Here is a 13,295-nt window from a genome sequence, read left to right as displayed (position 1 = left end):
TATGTAACTATTATATTTCAGAAAAGAGTTGAATCGAAATTTTGACCGAAATTTGACGATAGCGCTATCTAGCTTGTAAGAAAGAAAAGACGAAGACTCCGACTTGTTGCTTAAGTTAAACAAATAGATGATCCACCGGAGCGGAAAATATATTTTATGAAAGAATTTTTGTTACCACAAGTTACAAGTTACTTGTTACTACAGTTACAGAACTTCTAAAAAAAGTTGCCTAATTATTAACATCATCGAATATAATTTATTGAAACCCAAGAACCACACAGCTAAAGTTACATAAAAAATGTTATCGATATATAAGAAAGACTATCGATTAATAGGACATAGAAATTGTGATACTTAACAAAGGTATCAAGTCACTTTATAATTCGTCTCGTAATTTCTTCGCCCGTTGTTCGGCTGGAATGTGAGCTTTGAGTTGTCGCCAGAAATTAGCACGATCGGCATAAATATTACTTTCCATTTGTAGTACAGTAAATTCTTCGGGTGTCTTGTGGCCCAAACGTGCATAATTAACAGGATAACCCGTGACGGGTTCCCAGGGTGTTAAGTTAGAATCTGAAGGCGTTGGATTACTGTGAATATTAAATAAGTTTAATAAAGGTTATACAAAAAAGCTGTTAACCACTCAAGACCCACCCTTTTTTAGCGAAATTAACCCACATTTGCAGTAAGGCCTCACGCAATTCAATGTCGTTCTCGGTGGGTGATGAGGTTACGAATAGATTAAGACCCAACGGAAAGAGATATTGCAGTTCCTCCGCATGGCAGACACCTAAAAAATATTGGAACTTCCAAATCATTTTAAGGAACTAAATATCTTGCAGATTAAATTTTTACCGAAGTAATCGTCACTGTCGCCGAAAAGCTCGGAGAAACTAGAGGGGCTGCGGTGCTCAAAGATGTATACATAAAAGGGCGGTAACTGATTTGAGTTCTGCGCTTCTACACGCTGCTTAATGTACTCGTCGATACCAGCTATAAACCACGCGTCAGATAAAAGCTGCCAGAAGGTAATATATTAAAATGGGGCTAATTGGGGAATTTTTGACCTCTGGTCTCACTTACGTCTGTCAAATTGTGATGATGGTATTTGTCATAGTTATGTCCCTCTTTGAAGTAAAATTGCTCTATTTCACGTGTGATCTCATCTCGAACTTCCGGTGTGTGATGGTCGTATTGCAGTTGAATTGGTAGAATCTGTTTAATTTGATTCTTATAATCAGCCAAGAGACCAGGTATAGTAAGTAAGGGCACACTTTTCAGTAAACCTTCCTCCGAAGTAACACCAATCATTAGTGGTAATGAGAAACCATGTGGCATACCGCCATCGCGAGGTAGAACTGTAAGGAATGCACCCTCATGAGGAGGCTCAACGACAGGTTGAAATGGTACCATGGGGTCAAAGTCCCATTCCTAAAGCATGTTCCATACAAAGATATACTATAACGGTTGTTCTGTTTATAAAAATTAGTAAAACTCACGAAAAACTCATAGAGTGTAGCAACGATATCGCTGGCTTCTTTGTTGCGTAAGCAGCGCAGTATGGCTTGCCAATTTTCCTCGGGATTACAGCCAACCAGTTGTGCGACCTTCCGTGCACGTTTTGCCGGTACACCTTTATGTTCTGGCTGCGCCCAGGGATTGTAATATGCACCAGACTGAACTATGGCTTTGTGGAAGAGTCCTAGAGACACATAAAATTCCGTTGTTTAAAATGAGGAGTTGAGGCATTTCATCTCAATTGTAAACTACCTTCCGACAGGCTCGTTACCAATTGGTATGTAACACTTGCACCGCCAGCACTGTTACCAAAAATCGTTACACTATTCGGATCACCACCGAAAGCGGCAATATTATTGTGTACCCAACGTAAAACCTCCGTCTGATCTTTTAAACCGAAATTGCCGGGGCAATCCAAAGTCTCCGTGCTTAGGAAACCGAGTGGACCCAAACGATAGTTGCCGGAAACCAATATTATATCGTGATCTAGTAAATAATCGGGCCCATAGTAGCTGCATATGCCTGAGCCGCTAATAAAACCACCACCATGAATATTAACCATAACCGGTAAGGGTTTCGATGTTCGCGGTTTCTTCGAAGTCCAACAATAATAGAAATGAGGATTTGTGCTAATTATACGTATTACGTCAAGATTAAACCTACCTCTGGCGTATAGACATTGAGATAAAGACAGTCTTCACTGCCAACGATTTCTGTTTGACGTGTGAATGGATCGCGATGTATGCATGGCGCTGAATCTCTTATCGCAAGACGCTCGCCAGACCAAGAACCATACGGTACCGGTGGCTAGCAAACAAAAAACGAACATGTCAGTATATACAAAGCTCGACGAGGAGGTATGTGCCAAATAAATATACTCTATTTAAAGATACATACATATTTTTTTTGTAATTCAGTTCAGTTTAGGATGTAACTAAGGAATTGGAAAAAAATCAAGAGTCGAATGAATGAAGGTCGTACTCAAAGTATTTAGGTTCTCAAAGTTTGAAGCACTGCAAATAGTATTAAGATTGATAGTGAGAATGACTTGGCATATTTTGCTTTTGATAAATGTTCCCAACGAGGCAAATAATCAACTTAGAGAGATAGTAAGCAGTAGAGATTGAGTAGTATTGTACTATACATACTTTTCACTGTATACCAAGCTCTCAAAATGTAAACCTTTTCTTATTCAGTATTAATTGTGGAGGAATTAGGTAATCTTTGGTGCTTTGTTAGGATTCAAAGAATAAATATTACAAACTTTGCTTGACTTGGAAAGAGTTGTCTATAAGATCTAACAGACAGTTCTATAGATCGGCAGAGGTGTTTTGTGTCCTTCTAACCCAGTGTCGGTAGGATATCGGAGCGAACATTAGATGTGTGGAGCAACAATATTATGGAACACAGTAGTTTTAGTATAAGTACGCCTATGAAATGCTTAACGAAGAGCGAGCACCTTTACAATATTCTTATCTCCGATAATTCTTTATTTGCATACACTTCAGATATCACTATTTGTAAGAAAATTCCTACTCACTTTAAACCTTAAATTGCCCACAGGCGGCAGGGCAAAGGGCACGCCCATGAAGGCACGTATATGTCGCCCCTTATGCGAGGTCCAATGACGCCCCACCAGCACCCCACCGTGTGGTAATTGGACTTTCAACTCCTCCGATATACGTGCCGTAGTGAAATCACTCCAGGCGAGTAGAAAAAGTATAGTAGCAAACAATAGATCTTTCAAAGCCATTGTTGAGCAATTAATATAGCTTTTATTATACTATTTTAGCGACACAATAAACTATTGAACGTTTCACGTTGGTGGTCGGTTAACGACTGACACTTGTTGGGCTATTGAAATAAATAAATATTTGCAAATTAGCCGTTCGTAGATGCGCTATCATTATCACAGCAGAGAGCGCTTTGTAGTAGACACTTAGTGAGTCGTGTACTCAGTAATTACCCTGTAGGGAGAACTCAAAGAATTCAAAAGAATGCCACTGCTAAGAAGATCAGATCACTTCGGATGTTTTGAAGTGTGGACTTTACAACAAATGTTGAGCTTTGAAAACTGTGATTCCTTAATGAATTAAGGCTCCTCAGAACATTTATCTACATAGATCTACAGATCGCAGTAGTTTTTTCTGTAAAATTGCATACTATCTCGTTTCGTCTAGATATTGGATATAATGAAAAAAAACCATCAGTCGACTTTATCGTAGGTATATCTGTGTTATATTTCATATACGTCTATGTATTTGGCGAATATAAGTAACTTCAACTTATTTGAGACAAAATTTCTTTTTGTACTATAATAGAGTTTCTCTGCGGGGTATTTCATTCAACATACTTATAGATGCAAACTTACTTAATTACATATTTAGGTAGAATGAAAATGTTCTCAGCGAAATGTTGTTAGCTGCTTAAGGGTGATGAACACATCTATTTCGAGCGTTCTTCTTTTAATCTAAACCCATGTCAAATACATACCTGACAGTGATAATTATTATTTTAATAATTGTATAGATCAAAAAATGAGGGATCGCTGACCTTGATAATGAATTAAATATTTTTACAGTAATTATCAAGCATTAACGAAAAAAAAATATTAAAAAAATCCGATTCTGTGTAATAAATTGTGTGGCTAGATTTAGTTAAAACAAGAAAAAACGTTAACTTCGGCTGTACCGAAGCGAATATACCCTTCACAGGTGCATTTCTTTTAGTAACTATGTGTTTAAGCAAATCTAAAGACGTAAGAAAAAGTAAGTAAAAAAAAGAAAACATTTTACTAATTCTTTTTAGCCGGGTTGTTTGCTAGAAACATTAAGGTTATATAGTTAACCGATCTGAACAATTTCTTCGGAGATTATATTATTACCTTAAGCAGTAATCCATGTCAAATTTCGTGAAGATACCACGTCAAATTTCCCATACAAGCCATTGATTCCGATCGTTCAATTTGTATGGCAGCTATATGATATAGTGGCCTGATATCGGCAGTTCCGACAAATGAGCAGCTTCTTGAAGAGAAAATAACATCTCCAAAATTTCAAAACGATATCTTTAAAACTGAAGGACTAGTTCGTATATATACAGACAGACGGACATGGCTAAATCGACTCAGTTCAACATACTGATCATTTATATACATATATACTTTATAGGGCCTCCGACGCTTCTTTCTGGGTGTTACACATTTCGTGACAAACTTAATATACCCTGTTCAGGGTATAAAAATGTTAATTTATGTATGTATTTGAGATAATTGATGAATGGCAGCCAAATATTATATCAACACATTTGGGTATACCAATAAAAAACGATCACGCTTAAGAGATGGACGAGTATTTATGCTTTAGGCAAAAAGTTCTACAAGAAATACTTTTGAGTAAGTATTATGCCGAGTTATGTGATTTGGAGGGGCGATTTATGGTAGTGGAGGCGGTTTCGAAGACGGCTGATCAGTTCATACTCCAAAATTCTCATGTTAAAGTTGGGGTAGGGTTTGAAATATATTCCGTCAATCAATTAACAATTAAATTTGATAAGAATTTTATAAGTCAATCATAAAGATGTTTTGAAAATTTGGAAAATTAATTAAAATTATGTGTTTAAAATAAAGAGTTTTATAATAACCTGAGCCAACAACAGTAAACTACAATTTATTGACGCAATTTAATATACTTTAATGTATTATTTACTAAATTTATTATACACCAATACATGCGCAATTCCAAATTCAACCGAAACTATTAAACAGAACAAAAGCAAATGAAGTGATTAGCGTAGCAACTTAAGAAGCTGCTAGAGAATTGCATCGGTTTCAGATGGCAGGTGGCATCCCCCTCTTCCCACAACGGATCGTTGTTATTATATAATATTTATAGCCTCTGATATATAAAAAAGCTTAGCTAAAGTACATTAGCTTATCCAGCACTTTATTGAAAATTGTGTATGTCCCCTTCCACCTTTCCTAGTTTTAATTACCCCACTAAATAAATACCGCTATCATATTTTTAATGCAATTGTTAATAAAAATGTGCTGAGCAGTATAAACTTGCACTTACCGATAATAAATTTTAGTTTATTTATAGTTATTATCTCCATTAAGATAGTTGTAGGTGTAGAAGTTTTTATGTATGCAATGATAATAACTGTAATATATGTATGTATATATTTGCTATACTATAGCGCATAGTGCGAACGGTTAAATTGTAATGCTAAACTAGTTATAAGGTATTAATTTACACATACACATTACATGTATACTGCTTTATATGTATATATATATATTTTAAAATAAATGTATGTTTTTTCTATTGACTAAACAGTTAATTGTTAACATTGTAAAGAATGACTAGGCGAAATGAATGAAGACTAATGAACAAATATTGACAGATATAGTCGATATAAAATCAACTGGATGTCTATATGTTTGTAGTATTGAGAGTTAGGAACAGTACTGTATTTGAGAATAAGGTAGGTAATGTTTCTTTTCTTGTAGGTCATGTTTCCATTATGTATTGTAAAGTCAAATAAACTTATGTAAATCAAAAATGTAGTTGTATGGGAAGCTAGCATATAGAATTTATTAAAACCCAAAAACCATAAAGTTAAAGTTACACAAAAAAAAATACAGTTGAATTTCCCTAACTCGAATCACCATAATGCATAAAAAAACTTTGAGTTTGAGAGTTTACTTTACTTCCATTGCCAATTCAAGAGTTCGAGTTATGGAGAACTTCGAGTTATGCAAGTTCAACTGTGTACCCAAAATATGCGAAAAGCTCGTCAATGAGTACGACCTATAAAATAGTAAAATATGAAAAAACACAAACTGTAAACGAATATAACCGATTTATAGTTCGTCTCGTAATTGTCGCTTCCGTTGTTCGGCTGGAATGTGCGCTTTGAGTTGTCGCCAGAAATTCATACGATCGCCATACATATTATGTTGCATTTGTAGTACAGTAAATTCTTCGGGTATCTTGTGGCCCAAACGTGCATAATTAACAGGATAACCCGTGATGGGTTTCCAGGGTGTTAAATTGGAATTAGCAGGCGTGGGATTACTGTGAATATTAATTGAATAATTTAATAGAGATTATACAAAAAAGCTATTAACCACTCAAGACCCACCCCTCTCTAGCGAAGTTAACCCACATTTGCAGTAAGGCCTCACGCAATTTAATGTCGTTCTCGGTGGGTGATGAGCTTACGAAGAGATTAAAACCAAATGGAAAGAGATATTGTAGTTCCTCAGCATGAGAGACACCTGGAAAATAATGGATCTTTCAAATTACTTGAACGAAATACATATTTGATAGCCGAAATTTTTTTACCGAAAAATTCGTCACTTTCTCCGAAAAGTTCGGATAAACTAGAGGGGCTACGTTGTTCGAAGATATATGCATAAGAGGGCGGTAACTGTTTTGAGCTCTGAGCATCTACACGCTGTTTAATGTACTCGTCGACACCGGCTACAAACCAAGCGTCTGATAAAAGCTGCCAAAAAGTAATACATTAAAATGGGACTTTGGGGAACTTTTGACCTCTGGCCGCACTTACGGCTGTCAAATTTTGATAATTGTTTTTGTCATAGTTATGTCCTTCTTTGTAGTAAAACTGCTCTATTTGACGTGTGATCTCCTCTTGTACTTCCGGTGCATGATGGTCGTATTGCAGTTCAATTGGTAGAATCTTTTGAATTTGGTTCTTATAATCAGTTAAGAGACCTGGTATAGTGAGTAAGGGTGAAGTTTTCATTAAACCCTCTTCCGAGGTGACACCAATCATAAGCGGTAAGGAGAAACCATATGGTACAGCGACATCACGAGGTAGAACTGTAAGGAATGCACCCTCATGTGGAGGCTCAACAACGGGTTGAAATGGTACTACGGGGTCAAAGTCCCATTCCTAAAGTATATAGGACATAATAGCATAAGCGGATTTTATTGAAGATCGTATTATAAGCTGTAGTGAAACTCACGAAAAACTCATAGAGTGTAGCAACGATATCGCTGGCTTCTTTGTTGCGTAAGCAGCGCAGTATGGCTTGCCATTTCTCCTGAGGATTACAGCCAACCAATTGTGCAACCTTCCGTGCACGTTTTGCCGGTACACCTTTATGTTCTGGCTGTGCCCAGGGATTGTAGTACGTACCAGACTGAGCTATAGCTTTGTGGAAGAGTCCTGTAGACACATAAAATTCCGTGGTATAATATATGGGGTTTAGACTTTTTATCTAATATGTATACTACCTTCCGACTGCTTCGTTAATAAATGATATGTCACACTAGCGCCACCTGCACTAACGCCGAAAATCGTTACACTATTCGGATCACCACCGAAAGCGGCAATATTATTGTGTATCCAATGTAAAATCTCCGTCTGATCTTTTAAACCGAAATTGCCAGGGCAATCCAAAGTCTCGGTGCTTAGGAAACCGAGTGGACCCAAACGATAGTTGCCGGATACCAATATTATATCGTGATCTAGTAAATAATCTGGTGCATACAATTTGCACATGCCTGTACCGCTAATAAAACCACCACCATGAATATTAACCATAACCGGTAAGGGTTTCGATGATCGCGGTTTCTTCGAAGTCCAACAATAATAGAAATGAGGATTTGTGCTGATTATACGTATTACGTCAAGATTAAACCTACCTCTGGCGTATAGACATTGAGATAAAGGCAGTCTTCGCTGCCGACGATTTCTGTTTGGCGTGTAAGTGGATCGCGCTGTATGCATGGCGGTGCATCTTTTATCGCTAGACGCTCGCCAGACCAAGAACCATACGGTACTGGTGGCTAGGTAAACAAAAAACAAAGAACATATCAATAAATACAAAGCTCGATGGGGAGGTATGTGCCAAATAAATGTATTCTATTTAAAGATGCTGATTGTTTTTATTGTTATTCATTCTGTATTTGTTTAGGAAGTAATTAACGAATGGGGAAAAAATCAAGAGTCAAGTGTATGAAGGTCGTGCTCAATGTAAATAAATTCTCAAGGTATGAAGCATTGTAAATGGCATTAAAAGTGATAGTGAGAATTACGCTAAATATTTTTACTTTTGATAAATTATCCCAACAAGGCAAATAATCAATTTCGAGAGAGAGAGTAACAAATAAATTTAAATTGCTCTTGGATTCAATAGTACGAGGGCTGCTATATATATTTCTGGCCTAGGCAACACTAAGTGTTGCCAGGAGCAATCTGACATTTTCATTGGAAAGTTTGACATTTTTTAGCATAACATCACTCTTTGTCATTTAATCACAGCTAATTAAAAAAATCATCTCGACCAAAAAATGGAATTAACTCGTGAACATTTTCGTGTGATCATTTTTCACAACTTTCGACGTGAATTATCGCGACAAGAGTGCATCGATGAACTAAAATCTTTGTATGGCTATGAAGCACTATCCTATAGCACTGTGAAAAACTGGTACAACGAATTCAATCGTGGCCGACGCTCGCTCAAAGACGAATTCCGTGAAGGTCGTCCAAAAACAGCCGTTGTACCAGAAAACATCGATGCCGTGCGTGAACTGATAATGCAAGACCGTCATGTAACATACCTTCAGATAGAGGCATGCCTATGCATTTCTCTCACCAGCATACATTCGATATTGCATGAACACCTGGCCGTAAAAAAGATTTGTTCTCGTTGGATCCCGCACAATTTGACAATCGCTCAAAAAAAAGGCTCAAAAAAAGTGCTTCCAAAATTGGTTTGAGCGCATGCAAAAGTGTATAAATCTTGATGGAGCATATTTTGAAAAACAATGAAACCATTTTCGTTGATAAATATTCCTATTTTCATTATTAGGTCAGAAATATATATAGCAGCCCTCGTAGATAGATAGTTTTTTCGTTCACAACGTATTTAGTGGCTCGAAAGTGATTAACGAAAAGCGAGCGCCATCACTACATCCTTATAATTTCAATCTCCAATAATCCTTTATCACATACACTACAGACAACACAATTTCAAAGACTTTAAACTCACTTTAAACCTCAAATTGCCCACAGGCGGCAGGGCATATGGCACGCCCATAAATGCGCGTACATTCCGCCCTTTATGTGAGGTCCAATGACGGCCCACCAGCACCCCACCGTGTGGTAATTGCACTTTTAAGACCTCCGATACACGCGCCGAGGTGAAATCACTCCAGGCGAATAGAACAAGTATAGCAAACACTAAATATTTCAAAGCCATTGTTGAGCAATTAATATAGCTTTTAATTTTCTATTATAGCGACACACTAAACTATTAAACGTTTCACTTTGGTGGTCGGATAACGACTAACATTTGTTGCACTATTGCAATAAATATATATTTTGTCTCAAATTAGCCGTCCGTAGATCAGCTATCATTATCACAACAGAGAGCTATGTGTTGTAATCACCAATTACCCTGTAGGGAGAATTACTAACTGCCACATCTAAGAAGATCACTTCGGATATTACGAAGCGGGGGCTTTACAGCATATGTTAAGCTTTGAAAACAGTGATTTAATTTATTAAAGCTTCTCAGAACATGAATCTATAGATCGCACTAGTTTTTATGTACAATGTCATACTCGGCTTGAAAAATGGAATCAATGAGATCAGTCAACTTTAGGTATATCTGGATTATATTTCTTTTTTTAGGTATATCTGGATTATATTTTTTATATATATAATTTTCTTTTTGTACTATAATAGAGTATCTCTGCGCGGTATTTCATCTAATAAACTTATATATGCAAACTTACTTAATTACGCATTAAGGTACAATAATGTTCTCAGCGAATTGTTGTTAGCTGCCAAAAGGTGATGAACACATCTATGTACATTGAACGTTTTTATTTTAATCGAAGCCGAAGTCAAATATATACCTGACAGAGATAATTATTATTTTTATAGCACAGATCAAAATATGAGGGATCGCTGACCTTGATAATGAATTAAATATTTTTACATGATTTGATGATGTGTAACATTTAAGATTATGAACTACATATGTACTACAATTAGAATTGTTAAAAATTTAAAATTAATGCAATATTCTTGTCTACATCAAATATATATATGATATATGTGGCCAAAAAATGTCCACTGCTGTACAAATTAGTTAGTTATATAGTTAATTAATTTAAAGCCTTATACAATAGTGAAACTCCAAGTTGATACCGCAAAACTTGACAGGTCTTGCCTTGTGTGTACATTTATTGATGGTCATTCAAAAGCCAGACGCACGGAAAATTGTAAACGTTTAAAATCGTGTGGATATTGTATTCATTCATTTAATAGCAAATTAAGTGATTGCAATGATTTTAAAAATTCTGTGGTATAGTCGATACATCATTGTGGTTTGTAGCTGTGTCAACACTCTTGAAAGGAAATTCTGAATTGTCGCATTGAGATCATTGTTATCCTGTTTTTTTTTTCCCACCAATATTGCTCGTTCCCTCTGCCAATTATGATTCTTTTATTGTTGTTTTATGTCCTGAAAAACACGATGAATAAGCTCCTCTTTCGAGTTCAGAAAGTGACAGAAATTTGCTGGAAATTTTATTAAGGGGTTATATACAGTTAGACGGCCGAAAAAAAGTGAATTTTCCAGAATTTTTTCTGAGAAAACTTTTTAATTTATTGATCCAAAAATTTATACACATATTATGGTATCTTTTAACTGTATTTTAAGACTTAGTACTAGTAAAAATATTTATTTGAAAAAGAGTTACAGTTGATCTCCAGGAGCTCCTCTCAAAAAAGACGCTTTGCGGTGACCACTATATCTCGGAACTGGATCATCCGAAATTAAAAAACCAAACAGATTTCGTTAAAACAATGTTAACTCTAGTAATTAATCGAAGGAATAAGCAAAATAAAATTTTTTGACAAAATGGCGGTTTTTCAAAAAAAAAAAAATCGATTCTCCACCGAAATTTCGGTCTTAAATTGTTTATAAAAAAAAAATATTTATCGGAGAGAAAAAATCTACGATTAATTACTAAAAAATATATTTAAGAAGGTCGTGTTAAAATTTGAGACTAATCGGTCTAGCCGTTTTCGAGTAATGTTGGTCACCGACTTTGAAAACACCATTTTGAGAAAAACGCGTTTAAAGTTTGGACCTTGTATTTCCAAGCACTCTGAAACGCCTTTTCAAATTTTTCATTTGCTTGTAACTTTGAAAATATTCACCGGAACGATATGAAATTTTCTGTGTGTATTCTTAAATATATGTACATTAAGAAAATGAAATAAAAAAAAAATCGATTTTTTGAAAATTCTAACTGTATTTAACCCCTTAATCCGTTGAGGTGTCAACTGCGACCTTACGATTTCCAATATTTAGCAACTGCTTCTACTATCGCCGTTTGATCATGTTGCAAAAACACTCGTATGTAAGTCGTTAATTAGCGCCATAAATTATACGATTTTAGGCATGCGATTGGTTCGATAGCAACAGTTGATCAAGGAATAACTCAAATTATCAACTTGCATATCTAGAGAATCTTCGCTATTTTGGGCAATACTACAAACTGGTATTGTTTCAGTATTTCTCCACATAAGAAACACTATTACACATACTTAAGAGGACATTTTAGCGCAGAGTTGCACCATATGTGCTGCCTGTGTGTTTGAAGTACTGGGTAGTGTGTTCTATTGGCTGCTCTATAATATTATTATTATGTTTTTGATGCATCAATTTAGCGAAATCGGTTCAGCTATACTCGTATATTACCAATAACTCTCTAATAAAATGTATGGCTAATTTTAGTTAAAAAATGTTAATTTAACTTCCATAACTCGATATTCTATAACGCGAAGTTCTCCATAACTCCAACTCTTGAACTGACAATAGAAGACAAATTTCATACAAATTACCTTCCACAACTCGGAATTGGATTATGGTAAATCGAGTTACGGAAGTTCAACTGTATTATATTATTCAAAACTATCACGCTTGAGAGAACGGAGAGTGTTTATGCTTTATGCAAAAAGATCTACGAGAAATACTTTTGAGTAAGTATTATGCCGAGTTATGTGATTGGGAGGGGCGATTTATGGTAGAGGAGTGTTTCGAAGGCGGTTGCTCAGTTCATCCTCCAAAATTCACATGTTTAAAGTTGAGCTATGATTTGAAATATATTCTGTCAATCAATTAATAACAATTAAATTTGTTAAGATTTTTTTAAGTCAATCATAAAGACGTTGAGTAAATTTGGAAAATTAATTAAAATCAATGATTAAAGTATATAGTTTTATAATAACCTGGGCCAACAACAATAAACTACAATTCATTGATGCAATGTAATATACTTGAATGTATTATTTAATATACACCAATAAATACATACATAATTCCAATTCAACCGAATCTATAAAACAGAACAAATATATGTGAAGTGATAAGCGGAGAAACTTGAGAAGCTGCGAGAGAATTGCAACGGTTTCAGATGACAGTTGCTAATCACCCTCTTCCCACAATGGATCGGATCGTTGTTATCATATAATAATTATGATCTCTCATATACATATATACAAGTTTTGCTATGTACAATATCTTCTACAGGTGACCCCTTTCTCCTTTACTAATTTTAGTTACCCCACTAAATAAATGCCGTAATTGTTTATAAAAATGTGCTGAGCAGTATAAATTTGCATTGTGTACATAAATTTAATTTGTTTATATGTTTATAACTGTAATTTTTATATTTTAATTGATAAGATTATTTATATGCTATAGTGTATAGTTTTGTTTTATA

The 13,295-nt window shown here is 35.4% G+C and overlaps 1 protein-coding gene across 1 annotated transcript; it reads right to left on the bottom strand.

Annotated features, from left to right (window-relative positions):
* Positions 1-233: 233 nt before the first annotated feature.
* On the bottom strand, positions 234-9,854 carry LOC105213718 (uncharacterized). The gene is made up of 16 exons (XM_011186752.3): positions 9,545-9,854; positions 8,196-8,339; positions 7,785-8,124; positions 7,514-7,716; positions 7,093-7,440; positions 6,867-7,029; positions 6,664-6,799; positions 6,386-6,596; positions 3,059-3,301; positions 2,182-2,325; positions 1,771-2,110; positions 1,500-1,702; positions 1,084-1,431; positions 856-1,018; positions 655-790; positions 234-590 (listed from the first exon to the last, which is right to left on the bottom strand). Exons 1-16 carry the CDS (start codon positions 9,752-9,754, stop codon positions 377-379), a joined length of 3,546 nt encoding a protein of 1,181 aa, XP_011185054.2. The 5' UTR covers positions 9,755-9,854; the 3' UTR covers positions 234-376.
* Positions 9,855-13,295: the final 3,441 nt, after the last annotated feature.

Source organism: Zeugodacus cucurbitae, chromosome 5 (assembly GCF_028554725.1).
Source record: "Zeugodacus cucurbitae isolate PBARC_wt_2022May chromosome 5, idZeuCucr1.2, whole genome shotgun sequence".
NCBI lineage: Eukaryota > Metazoa > Arthropoda > Insecta > Diptera > Tephritidae > Zeugodacus > Zeugodacus cucurbitae.
This window is presented reverse-complemented; position numbering and strand designations above follow the sequence as displayed.

Bases quoted from the DNA above. Each gene is read 5' to 3' on its own strand.
- LOC105213718 (XM_011186752.3), bottom strand. From the start codon at position 9,754: ATGGCTTTGAAATATTTAGTGTTTGCTATACTTGTTCTATTCGCCTGG. The intron at 6,800-6,866 runs GTAAAAAAATTT...ATTATTTTCCAG, and splicing joins AGAAAGTGACGAATTTTTCG to GTGTCTCTCATGCTGAGGAA. The intron at 1,703-1,770 runs GTAGTTTACAAT...ATGTGTCTCTAG, and splicing joins GGTAACGAGCCTGTCGGAAG to GACTCTTCCACAAAGCCATA.